The 13258-nt window shown below is 40.6% G+C and overlaps 2 protein-coding genes across 2 annotated transcripts; one reads left to right on the top strand and one right to left on the bottom strand.

Annotated features, from left to right (window-relative positions):
• The first annotated feature begins 59 nt into the window (after nucleotides 1–59).
• Nucleotides 60–7977, top strand: LOC102708859 (nuclear export mediator factor NEMF). The gene is made up of 14 exons (XM_006664585.3): nucleotides 60–249; nucleotides 1099–1211; nucleotides 1312–1408; nucleotides 1510–1634; nucleotides 1817–2420; nucleotides 2578–2763; nucleotides 2846–3139; nucleotides 3665–3817; nucleotides 5094–5248; nucleotides 5410–5515; nucleotides 5596–6525; nucleotides 6599–6683; nucleotides 6942–7298; nucleotides 7403–7977. The coding sequence occupies exons 1-14, from the start codon at nucleotides 145–147 to the stop codon at nucleotides 7594–7596; spliced, it is 3504 nt and encodes a 1167-aa protein (XP_006664648.1). The 5' UTR covers nucleotides 60–144; the 3' UTR covers nucleotides 7597–7977.
• A 112-nt stretch (nucleotides 7978–8089) lies between these two features.
• LOC102722446 (psbP domain-containing protein 1, chloroplastic) lies at nucleotides 8090–11969 on the bottom strand. The gene is made up of 3 exons (XM_006664044.3): nucleotides 11811–11969; nucleotides 9228–9637; nucleotides 8090–8419 (listed from the first exon to the last, which is right to left on the bottom strand). Exons 1-3 carry the CDS (start codon nucleotides 11914–11916, stop codon nucleotides 8201–8203), a joined length of 735 nt encoding a protein of 244 aa, XP_006664107.1. The 5' UTR covers nucleotides 11917–11969; the 3' UTR covers nucleotides 8090–8200.
• Nucleotides 11970–13258: the final 1289 nt, after the last annotated feature.

Genomic DNA, 13258 nt, shown 5'->3' with positions numbered 1-13258 from the left:
GATAGATAGCCCACGAGCGAACACCAGACGCCTCGGCTACCCGATCACGGCCGGCGGAAAGACGAGGAAAACCTCGCGACGCCTTCTCTCTCTCCCCCACGGAAACCTCGACGGCGGCGGCGGCGGCGGCGAGAGGCGGCGGAGATGGTGAAGGCTCGGATGAGCACGGCGGACGTGGCGGCGGAGGTCAAGTGCCTCCGTCGCCTCATCGGGATGCGCCTCTCCAACGTCTACGACATCACCCCCAAGGTCGGTCGCCCGCTCGCCTCCGGCCGGTAGCTCCTCCACTCCCATCTCTCCACGGTCCTACGGAACCCTAGGCGCTGCCGAGTAGATGGAATCCTTTACCCCCTCGTCGGCACCCGAGTAGATGCAGCGCGGCGATCAGGCTCGATGCGATGCCTCCAGTTCCTCCCTAATGGGGAACTCAAAAAAAAAAAAAAGTTCCTCCATAATGGGGGTGATTTGGGAGCTGCTGCTGCTGAGGCGGCGGCTGCTCTGGGCGTCACGCTTGCGGGCTTTCCATTCCGGCTGGGACTCGTTGGGGTTGGATTGCTGGCGGCCTGTCTCCAGCTCTGGTGGCACTGGGCTGAGTTGCAACAACATAGGGTAATATCAGGGTAGGGTACATCTCTGCTCGGCGTGCTGCGTCGATGCCCGTTTTTTTCGGGTGTTCTATGCCATTTCCTTGTGATGTTGGCTGGTGGTAGTGTTTGATGCTGTCGGTTCATTTCCTGCCTCGCAATATCGCCGCAATGTTGGGTTCGTATGGCTGACTCTAGTAATAATTTGATGAGATAGTGCTGTTGTGTATGCCCTAGTAGTTTGGGAGATAGCATGATTCTTTGGACTAAATCAAGACTTAGCTACGACTTGTTCATAGAACTGTGGAATATCATTCCAGCAAACCATTTTCTGCATATACCCTAGTGTTCTGGGAGATAGCATAATTCTTTGGACTAATTCAAGACTTAGCTAGTACTTGCTCATAGAACTGTGGAATATCATTCCAGCAATACATTTCCTGCCAAGCAACTGCAAAAGGTTTTACTGCATTCCACCAACCTGTTTTTAACTATTATTTATTTACTTGGGCAGACATATCTTTTCAAGCTGATGAATAGCAGTGGAATCACAGAGTCAGGAGAAAGTGAGAAGGTTTTGTTGCTGATGGAGAGTGGCGTCAGGCTGCACACCACCCAATATGTCCGGTAAGATGTTAGCAATGCTCTCATTGATGTTTGCAGTATACCCTGGTGTCCTTGTTTGACAGCAATAGTGTCTAAACCCTATGTTTTTCTATTTCTGCAGTGACAAGAGCACCACACCATCTGGTTTCACTCTCAAACTACGAAAACACATTCGTAGCAAGAGACTTGAAGATGTCCGTATGCTTGGATATGATAGGGTACTGTCCTCATTTCTATTATTTTAACTTAACCATTTCAAGCTTGCAGTGTTGAACTTCTATTGGTTGGCATACTTAATGATCTCATTTCAACTGGGCAGATTATCCTGTTTCAATTTGGACTTGGCAGTAATGCACATTTCGTCATTTTAGAACTGTACGCGCAAGGAAATATACTTCTCACAGATTCGGAATACACAGTGATGACACTACTCCGTTCTCACAGGTCCATCTTTTAATTTGTACAGTAATAAGTTAAATTACTCTATCATGGAGGAACTACTACTTTATTCTGTTGTACTATAAAGTGCCAAAAGAGTAACAGTAATTCCATAACCCTTCATCTGATCCAATTATTCTGCCTACTTTTGTTGTATTTATACTTACCGTCGATTTTATAAATTGCAGAGATGATAACAAGGGATTGGCTATCATGTCACGCCATCGCTACCCAGTAGAAGCATGCCGTCTTTTTGAAAGGACCGACTTTACAAAGTTAAAAGATACAATGATGATGTCTAATGCAGTTGATGACAAAGGATCTTCTCAAGCTACATCTGGTTCAGTTGATGGTCAGGAACCTTCTGTATCGCCCAATGGAGTGCCAATTACTGATAAATCTGAAGAACCATCTACGACAACAGGAAAGAAAGCTTCAAAAAATAAGCAGTCAGGTTCAAATGCAAAAGTTAGCAATAATGCTCAATCAAATAAATCTACTCTAAAGACACTTCTTGGGGAGGCATTGGCTTATGGACCTGCGCTAGCTGAGCATATCATATTGGATGCTGGGTTGCTTCCAAGTACAAAGGTTGGGAAAGATCCACAGGGCAGTCTTGATGATCACACTATTCAGTCTCTGGTAAAATCCATTTCAAGGTTTGAGGACTGGCTTGTAGATGTCATGTCTGGCCAAAGGATCCCTGAGGGGTACATCCTCATGCAGAATAAGTCTGCTGCAAAGAAGAATCTCGCACCCTTGGAATTTGAGGGGTCTAGTGCTAGTCATAAGGTCTGCCTGTTATTTTCACTATGCTTCTTTTAGTACTGTGGAATTGATTGCAGATTGCTTTCTTTTGTTTAGTGTATAGTTTGCTTATGCAGTAGAACATGAGCCTATGGTTCATTTTTTCAAGATATTGTTTTATTTATCAACATCTTATGTGCAGATATATGACGAATATTGCCCTATCCTGTTGAATCAATTTAAGTCAAGGGAATACAATGAGTTTGAGACATTTGATGCTGCTTTAGATGAATTCTACAGCAAAATAGAAAGTCAAAGGGTGAATCAACAGCAGAAATCAAAAGAGGAATCAGCAGCACAAAGGCTTAATAAAATTAAATTGGATCAGGTTTTTGCATTCATAACTTGGAATTTGTTCTTTATTCCAGTATCCTCATAGCCTCATGTCCATGGTCCAATCTGTCATGCAGGAAAATCGAGTACATACATTGAGAAAGGAGGTTGACCATTCCGTCAAAATGGCAGAATTAATTGAGTATAATTTAGAAGATGTGGATGCAGCAATTCAAGCTGTTCGTGTTTCTCTTGCAAACGGAATGAGTTGGGACGCCCTTGCTCGCATGATTAAGGAGGAGAAAAAGGCTGGAAACCCAGTGGCAGGCCTAATTGATAAGCTTAGTTTTGAACGAAATTGCATCACTCTACTGCTAAGCAACAATCTTGATGTTATGGATGACGAGGAGAAAACTGCACCTGTTGAAAAGGTATGCTGTGCAAACTCCCTAGTTTGCATCTGTAATGTTGTCCATATTGTATTATGTAATCTGAAAACATACTTTATTCATTTAAATTGATGCTTCTCTTGGTTAACAGAAATAGATTGAAATATCTCTATTTCTTGGCATTCCATTGTATGAAATAACATTATTTGTTTTTAATTGGACTACTTTTAATTGAAATTCCATCTACAACATAGTTTCCTCTACTATTATATTAAAATATCATTCACTATTTTGTGTTGCCTAGCTAAAACAAGCAAATTGCAAGATCCTTATCCTGTTTTGGCATGCCAAAGATTAATTGGATAGATAGTTTACTGGTATTCAAAGCTTTAAACAAGAGATTGAATGTGGGAATGGATGGTAATGGATAAATGGATGATGATTGATGTATGCTTTATTCCAATCTCGTTACAATTTATACTTTTATTTTAGTTGTGTTGACTTTTTACTTTTCTGAGCAATGTCCTTGTGTTGTCTTATCCCAACGTCATTTTGAACTTCTTCTAGGTAGAGGTTGATCTATCATTTTCTGCTCATGCAAATGCCAGGCGGTGGTATGACCTAAAGAAAAAACAGGAAAGCAAACAAGAGAAGACTATCACAGCACATGAGAAAGCATTCAAAGCAGCAGAGAAGAAAACACGCCTTCAACTTGCTCAGGTTTCATATAATATACTCTTGTAACAAAAAAAAATATTTAAGGACATTTCCTTCTATTAGAACATGTGGATTAAATTTTAGGTTGTTTTTGGCACTGGGGCTATTTAGTTGGTGCCAAACTTTTCCATACCTGTGGCAGGCAAGTCTGATCAACTGAGGCGAGCATTTGGTTCTGTGGCATGGTAAACTTTTTTAAGACAGCTGGGCACTTTTGAACGCCTTTTTTTTTGACACAGCTTGCCGCAGTTGTGGCCAACAAATTTTTGATTTTAAAAAAAATATTTGGCATACAACACTTCGTCAAAAGTTTTGTGGCAAAGTGCGGTTGCCATGCAAATTGCCCGTCAGCCCATAAGTACTTAAGTGTGTGTAAGCTAGTCTCATGATGTATCCATGGTTGGCATGGCATCACCGAGAGGGCTGAGGTTAGGGAGGATTGCTCTAGAAATACCCCCTCGCCCCTTTTTTTATTTGATGCTGTTGACTTTTGGATCTATGTTTGACTATTTGTCTTATTTAAATCTTTTGTGCAAATATGCAAAATTATAAGTCATTTTTAAATTTCCTTTAATAATAAGTCAAGTCATAAAAAATAATTAATAATTATACATTTTTTTAATAAGACGAATAATCAAACGTAGATCAAAAAGTCAATGATGTTAAATAAAAAGAAAATATGAGGGAGTACATGAGAGGGACAAGAGAAGACACCTGGTATGGATGATGGGAAGGGTTTTAGGAAATGAACAAAGCAAGTGGTAAGAGGGAGATGTTAGTGGGGGGTGAATGTAGTGAATTGAATGGGGCATCAATTTTCAGAATTTTGTTGCCCAGGAACCCGTTTCAGAATTTTGTTTAGCTACAGGTCATCAATTTTCACCATGTATGCACCCCCATAAGTTTAAACATAGGCACCTGCAGCAGCCCAAACTTGGTTGGAAACAGGGTAAAGCAAATGAGTGACACTCCTCTCCATTTCCTTCTATCTCCGCCCCTTTGAGAACTATGAATGTATATTTCTCTAGAAACAAGGCAAAACTAAATTGTTTGTCTGTTTTTCGTCTTGATACTTGATAGAATATATGCAATTTTCATAATAAAAGGCCAATGAAAAATTTATCGCCTTTGACCTGCCCTCCAAACCATGCATTCAGATGTCTTGCTTTGTTTAGACTTTGGACTGTTGTTTTATATGCCTGCACATTGAAAATATTTCATCACGAAATTGAATTACATTATTATTTCATAAAAATAACTCGATATGCTGATATTGCAGGAAAAAACTGTAGCTGCAATCACTCATATGCGCAAAGTTCACTGGTTTGAGAAGTTTAATTGGTTCATCAGCAGTGAAAATTATCTGATTATCAGTGGCCGAGATGCTCAACAAAATGAGTTGATCGTCAAGCGGTACATGTCTAAAGGAGATCTGTAAGTACCCTTGTCACCCACAGTTGCAAACAAATTGATTGTACAAAAACATAACCTCCATTGTTATGGCTCTACGTTTTATAATTCAGTCATATCATATTTGCATTTAGTTCCTCGAAGTCCTCGTGAAAGCTGCTTATTTACTTTGCATCTTTGAATAGGTATGTGCATGCTGAGTTACACGGAGCTTCCAGTACAATCATCAAGAATCACAAACCTGATAATCCCATTCCACCATTGACATTAAACCAAGCAGGATCTTTCACTGTGAGTCCAATATATTATTATATTATTCCTAAAGATCATGTAAGATTAGGCCTGTTGATCCTGCTCTTCTGTTGTTACAGGTTTGCCACAGCAAAGCATGGGACTCAAAAATTGTTACCAGTGCTTGGTGGGTGTATCCTCACCAAGTTAGCAAAACAGCTCCCACTGGCGAGTACCTAACAGTTGGTAGTTTTATGATCCGTGGCAAGAAAAATTTTCTCCCACCACACCCGCTTGTTATGGGTTTTGGTATTCTGTTCCGTTTGGATGAGAGCTCGTTGGCATCCCATCTAAATGAAAGGAGGGTCAGGGGTGAAGATGAGGAGGCCATTCCTGATGTTGAAGCAGAGCCACAGAAGCTGGAAAGTAATGCTGAATTGGATGACGAACTTGACAGTGATAAGGAGACAGGCCAGGAGAAACATGATGATGAATCAAGCTTGAATAATACCAATGTTAACAAAATTGACAATCCTATTCCTGCTAATGCTTATATTACAGATAAGGTTGACTCATCTGAGCAGCTTTCTGAAATCCAAACAGTGGAAAGCAGCACTACTTCCACTTCCAAGGGACAAACAAGTGATTACTCTGTTTCATCACAACTTGAGGATCTGCTTGATAAAAATCTTGGTCTTAGCCCAGCTAAGGTGTTAGGTAGAAGCTCTTTGCTCAGCAGTAGTCCTTCAAGTGTGGCAGAAGACACTGATGATCTTGATACAAAGAAAGCATCAATAAAAGAGAAACCTTACATATCTAAAGCAGATAGAAGAAAACTGAAGAAAGGCCAGAATATTGGTGGCTCTACCAGCGATTCTCCAAATGGTGAAGCCATAAAAAAACCTGGTAATTCACAGCAAGAAAAAGTCAAGACAAACGAAGACAAGACAAACACTAAGCCTGCTAATCCTAAAGTAAGTCGTGGACAGAAGGGCAAGCTTAAGAAGATTAAAGAGAAGTATGCAGAGCAGGATGAAGAAGAAAGAGAAATCCGGATGGCTTTACTTGCGGTAATTGCATCTCCTGTTTTCTTTCCAATTTTACTCCTTACACTGTTGCAATGTTTAACTTTTCCTATGATAGTCCTCTGGAAAGGCCTCACAAAAGGACAAACCTTCAGAAGATGTAGTAGATAGTTCCACTGCAGCACAATCAAAACCATCAGCTGGTACTTTCCACATTTCCTCATTTTACACGTCCTTTACTGATGGCTCCAATAATCTTGTGCTTATAATCTTATTACTGAACTGATCCTTGTCATAGTTGACCCATCTTTACTTGAGATATTTGTAGTTTATTCATATAATATTATTATATTATTTTATATTTTGAACTGTAAAGGCAAAAAGAGACTGGTCCATTTATCGTTTTTTTCATTGTGTAGTCTCATGTCTCAACTCTCAACCGTTGTCTTTTACTCCGTTAGGTGAAGATGACAGATCAAAAATTTGTTATAAGTGCAAAAAATCTGGACATCTTTCTCGTGATTGCCCTGAAAGTACATCCGAGATGGATCCAACTGATGTCAATGTTGGTAGAGGCAAAGATGGTAAGGATAGAAGCAGTGCCCCTGCTGGTAGCAGCGTTACCATGGATGAAGATGATATTCATGAGCTCGGTGATGAAGAGAAAGAGAAATTGATTGATTTGGATTACTTAACTGGAAATCCATTACCAAGTGATATTTTGCTCTATGCTGTACCAGTCTGTGCCCCTTACAATGCATTGCAGGCATACAAGTATCGTGTAAAGATTACCCCAGGCACTGCAAAGAAAGGAAAAGGTACATACCCATATCTGAGGGAGCATGGTTTTGCTGTTTCGATTTTTCTGTCTTTCACTCTTTTCCACCTATGGTGTTTTGATGCCTAAGTATGTTGACTACAGCTGCCAAAACTGCAATGAGTTTGTTCATGCACACCACTGATGCCACAAACCGTGAGAAGGAGCTAATGAAGGCATGCACGGACCCTGAATTGGTGGCTGCCATTGTAGGGAATGCCAAGATCACCGCACCCGGCCTCACTCAATTGAAGCAGAAGCAGAAACAGAAGGGGAAAAAATCCGCGAAAGAAAACTAGTTCAAACCACCACGATGACCAATCACCAAAGTTTTGAATCACCTCAGTTTCTCTCAAGAAAACATTTTTCTCTGAAGATAGTATGCAGATGTTATGATATGTTGTCAGGTGCATCTGGAGGGAGGCAACATATGGATTATCTTTCGTTCTTGTAAAGTTTCAACATCTCTTCGGCATTCATAGCCATAAGACAGGATGTAATGTAACAGATACGGCAGCACATTGGAGCCAATTAACAAGCTCATACGGAGGTACGCTTACAAATGGATGTCGAGCCCCCTTCTGGAGTGTCTTGTGACATACTAAAAAGCTACAAAAAAAAAAAACTGTAAATTTCACCTGAGAACAGCGGCCAAATTATTTGCCAGAATTTGACATGCATTTTACTGATTTTGGGTTTCAATTTTTGTTCCTCACATGAGCGTCTTACACACAATGTACAATATCAGGATGATCCAAATTATACAAGACAACCAAAAAAACGAAAAGGTGAAAGAACAATAATAGAAGGAAGGAACAAAGAATCTGCTATACAAAACTTCCTGCTTTCCACTGGACAAAGCACACTGCCTGCTGATGTTCTCTGTCTGCATCTTGCTGCCTGCTAGGCCGTCTTGATGACCCTGAAGGAGTCCATGACTCTCCTCAGGTCACCTTCTTCCTCCTTGAACACCTGCTCCGGCGACTGCAGCCGGAGCTCATACAGCCGCTTGTTCTCGACGCCGAGCACCGACAGGTAGCGCCGGTCCCATTCCAGCCGCTGCACCCTGTCCTGCGGCATCACCGCCAGCTCGTTGTTGCTGGCATAAGACTTTATGTTCACCTGCAAAATTCAGTTGTCTGAATGTCCATGCATGACAGGGGGTGTTTAGCTAGGGAAAAAAAAATTCAAAGTGTCACGTTGCATGTTTGATCGGATGCTGAAAGAGATTTTTGGACACAGATAAAAAAATGAATTTCATGCTCGTCTGAAAACCACGAGACAGATCTTTTGGACCTAATTAATCCGTTATTAGCACTATAACACTTATGGCTAATCATGGACTAATTAGGCTCAAAATATCCGTCTCACGATTTTTCCCAGAACTGTGCAATTAGTGTCTTTGTTTAATCTATATTTAATGCTCCATTTAGGTGTTCAAAGATTCGACGTGATGTTTTTAGGAAAAAAATTTAGGAACTAAACAGGGTCAGAACAAAGAGTTTGGGGGGGGGACTAGTCGGATTTTTTTATTAAATAAACCTTTTTAGCAAGTAATTTTATTACTAAACCACTGGACAAAATTGTTTCAAATCTAAACCTTTTGGCCATGCTAGTATTGCTGGTGTGGCAAGACAACGCTGAAATACAGCCTGGTCGACGTGACAGTCTTGCCACGCCAATGTTAGTGGCGTGACAAGACTGCTGTCATACCACCGATAATGGCGTGGCAAGCCGTTTTGCCACGCCAATGTTGATGGTGTGGCCAAAAGATTCATACGGTGAAAATATTTTCTCTAGAGGTTTAGTAATAAAATTATTTATTAAAAATGTTTAAAAAAAGAAAAATTCGAACTAGTCATGTTTGCAGGTTGATTCTGTATTTCTGTGCATTATGTGAATGGAATCTTGCATGGTCTGTTTGATTCACCTCAACCTCATAGTAGAGCTTGCCATCATCGGCGACCTTCGATGACGCCGACAGGATGTCTGAGGTCCGTCGAACGCCTAACCTGGTTGACATGAACTCTGTCAGGTACTGCTGCAGCACTCTCTCCGCAGCCTTCTCCGGAGGGCCAAGATCTTCGACCGTCATGTACTTCGACGACGACGGAGACGATATCTCGACCGACATGTTCTCGTCGAGGACGAATGGGTCTCTGAAGAATATGTCGGCGCCAGCTCCACGGACCTGGATCCAGCTTCTGGGGTAGAGGAAGGTGTAGCCGTCAAATGTGTCGATGTACTCCCTGAATGTGCCACCGGTTGTCTCAGCCAGTGCGATCTGTTTTGATCCGAAGAGGAAGACTGCTGAAGTGGATAGCACATTCCTCCTGGGAACTGCAAGAATCTTTAGTTGGGTTGCAGTTTGCAGAAGGGGAAAAAATGATTTTATGATGATATGCAGTAATCAAGGCAAGGATAATCATATCCGAAATTTCAAATTTTGAGATAGTTTCATTTTGTACTAATGCCAATCTGGAACAAATTTGCAGATAAAAGATAGTAGAAGACAGATTTCAGATCACAGGAAGATCATTAAGAACAGGGTTCTAGACAAGCTACTACAGGGTACACTAGTTTACTTCAGCATTTAGTATGCAGTAATAAAGACAGGCATAGAATAGTGACTTATGTCGTATCACCAATTTTCTTATGTAGGAGTATCATGATTAATTTATTAAGAAATTTCCTTATGCAGGAGTATCATGATTATGCTTACAGCTAACCAATGGAATCTGTTTTCATCAATCCTATCAGTAAACAGCCTGGCATGTTGTCTGCATAAGCCTACATACACAACAGTATGCAAAATTGTCCTAGGAAATACAGTACTATGCAAAACTGAAAATAAGTTCACGAAAGAAACACAATAACTTAAAACTGTCAGATTGCTATGGACGGTGATTAGAGTTCAATCGTCTGAACATTTCAACAAAGGTGGTACTTAGTACATGATTTTCAACAACAACGTGTTGGGTAACAAAAGAAATTGTCACAGTACAGCTCGCATCCTAGGATGTACAGCCTTACACTTAAAGGTGTCGCGATACGGCTACTAGAGTCAGACTTTCAAACACGCAGGCTCCTCTTTTGAAAAACACAAAAATATCTTGATGATAATCAGTCTACTTAGTCTAACTCATGAGCTGTAACAACCCATCTTAACTAAGAAGTGCTGAACCTGTCCTGGTCAGTTCACAGCAAATCAACGGCACACCAGTCATTTTCAATTGCACTCTGAACTAAAGCGTGCATTGAGAAGGGTCTTTGCAGAAAATCTCAATCACAAGCATGCTGATTTGACTCCATAGTTCTGGTGACAACACATCCATGTGTAAAATTTTACTATCAAAGAAAGCCCATCATAACCATGTGGAAATTCCATTCAGAAACAAAGTCAATCATAAGCATGTGGAAATCACATCCAGTAAAGAAGTCTATCATAACCATGACAAAAAAAAAAAAATCAGCCATGAAAATAGCCCATCAAATTAGAATTGCTTCAGCACACTGACAGTAGTGCACCTATTCCACAACTTAACTGTGCAGATGTTCCAAAACTGTTGGTGGCGAGCCATAACCGAACAGGAAACAAGAAAGCTAGTATTGACAATTTCAACACTGATGCACTGTCAAGGAAGCAGCAAGGCAGCTCACAAGGCAGTAGTTTCAGTTTCAGGAGCCAGTAAACATTTAGGGAGGACGCACATCGCGCAAGAAACAGCAATAATAAGCCAAAGCAGCGACCAAGAACACCCTTGATCAAAGCTGCCAACCGTCTAGACGAGTGATGCATGGTGTAAAAGCATCACATCAATCAATGGGGGCGACCATTTGGTTTTCTTAGGAAAAAAACCAAACGATATATTTGCAACCGAAAAATAATTTATGAATATACCTTTTATACACGTGTTCATAGCGATCTATAAGTCAATGCTAAAAAATAAACTACGATAAAAAACCAAAACCAAAACCAAATCTAAATTTAAGGTTAAAATCCATTTTTTGACTTATAAGTATAAGCAAAATCGAAAAGACCAAGGTGAATATCTGTGGAAATTTGACATGAATTCCAAGCTTAAGCTTGAGCTTAAGAAGAACCAGCATCAGGACTCAATGATCATGATTCCAAGTCCAAACCGGTCAACCTACAGTTACTGTTCAGACTTTGTGAGTGCCCTTTCTCTTGCCAATTTCTTCTACTCGTTCAAGATTAACTACACCACCTGAGATTAACCTCGTGGTTAAACCAAGACCAAACTGAGACTCAAAGCTCGCGAATAACACCATCTACGCTCGTTCCACTTCAGCCACAAAATCAGAGAGAGGAAAAAGAAACCAAGAATCAAGACTACATCGTCTGCTCTTCTGCCACTTCAGTCAAAGATTCACAGAGAAGCAAAAAAAAATCCTAGTAAAGATCAATTCTTGGGAGCTGAAACCCTCTCTCTCTCTCTCTCGCTCGCTCTCTCCACGCTGTTCTTCCTCGCGAGTCGCGTCACATACGTACCGGGGCGGCTGGCACAGCGGCAGGAGAATCTCGCCGCGGCGCGCGGGGGCGCGCGGGGGCAGGGAGGGCGCCGTCCTCCGCCGGCGATGGCGGCGGCAATGGGCATGGCCGGAGCTGAGCTAGGAGTGTGGAGTGGATAGGAGGCTGATGATTAGGGGAGGGAAGCGGCCATGGCGATTGGTGGATTTTCGGGCAGGTGGGCAGCTCGTAGGAGATAGGGTTTGGGCCTTGGGCTCTGGGCTTTGGGCTTTGGGCTTTGGGCCTCAGTTAGGATATAGGTCCAATTTGGTTAATTACATGTTGTCAAATCATTTCTCCTCTATTATACAGCAGTATCTAATACTCACTTTGTTTCGTATATTTGCCTATATAAAACTTAATTTTGTCTAAATTTATATGAAGATTAATGAATATATAGATTGATTAGGTATGTGTTGACCCAAAATTTGTACCAGTGTGATGCAAAAATCATGCTAGCACGCGAAGGCCTTGGAGATATCAGTCAATTTGACCTATTCAATTGACAAGAAATATAAAGTGAATAAATTAAATGGTCGATCGGCCAATGGGCCGATAGGACTAGTTGATTGACCTATGAAGACTGTTGTAAGACAATTAACTATGTTATTGATATAAACGCAGTGAGTGCGGACTGACAAAGATCATTAGCTATAACTAACTGATAATCGATTAAAATCTATAAATTATCTAACCTATCTTACTAGGAGTAATTTTGATAGGTCGGATAAAACCGACGTAGCTTCAAACTACATTTAACAATGTCAGATTAGATACTAAATATACTAGAATTTATTTTTTTCATTGTAAATATGTCGTTTGGTTTTTTTCCGTAAAAGTATATATATATATATACACACACTTGATTCATGGATGAATCTAGTAGGGAAAACATCTTTTAGTATGATACGGTGGAAGTATATATATAACACATAACATTAATGAATGAATCAATCCACACTGGATCAGTCATTCTTACACCATGTAACGGAGACACTAGCACATTTGAGTCGATCGTCGACTAGACAAATTTACTGATAGTGAAGAGTGAAACGGCCGGGGAAAGAGAGAAACTTACCGCGTGTTCTGTTTAATTAGTAACCGGCGTGGAAATCGTAGCTTAGATTCACACTTTATCAATTAATTATTAACAAAAAACTTAAAGATGGTATTGATAAGAATTTTTAAAACAACATTTTTATAGAAACTTTTTATAAATAATATACCATTTAGCAGATTGTGTGCACGAACGCATTGTTTCGATTAACTAAGGCTTAATAATGACTCGTAGAACGGAAAACACGTCAGTCAGCCTTCGAATCAAATTGTGATTTCTTAGCATACATGCATGCAATGATCTAATTAGCATGGATTAACGACAAACAATTGGTTCAAGAAATAATATTTTGTACAGGTAGGTGTTTTTTTTT

Source organism: Oryza brachyantha, chromosome 12, assembly GCF_000231095.2.
Source record: "Oryza brachyantha chromosome 12, ObraRS2, whole genome shotgun sequence".
In the NCBI taxonomy this organism is placed as follows: domain Eukaryota; kingdom Viridiplantae; phylum Streptophyta; class Magnoliopsida; order Poales; family Poaceae; genus Oryza; species Oryza brachyantha.
The sequence above is the reverse complement of the archived record's forward strand: the minus strand, read 5'-3'. Positions and strand labels throughout refer to the sequence as shown.

Coding starts and splice junctions, on each gene's coding strand:
- LOC102708859 (XM_006664585.3), top strand. CDS start 145: ATGGTGAAGGCTCGGATGAGCACGGCGGACGTGGCGGCGGAGGTCAAG. Junction 1,635..1,816: donor ACACTACTCCGTTCTCACAG/GTCCATCTTTTA, acceptor TATAAATTGCAG/AGATGATAACAAGGGATTGG. Junction 7,299..7,402: donor CACTGCAAAGAAAGGAAAAG/GTACATACCCAT, acceptor TGTTGACTACAG/CTGCCAAAACTGCAATGAGT.
- LOC102722446 (XM_006664044.3), bottom strand. CDS start 11,916: ATGCCCATTGCCGCCGCCATCGCCGGCGGAGGACGGCGCCCTCCCTGC. Junction 9,638..11,810: donor CCGCTGTGCCAGCCGCCCCG/GTACGTATGTGA, acceptor AGATTCTTGCAG/TTCCCAGGAGGAATGTGCTA. Junction 8,420..9,227: donor AGCTCTACTATGAGGTTGAG/GTGAATCAAACA, acceptor TGAATTTTGCAG/GTGAACATAAAGTCTTATGC.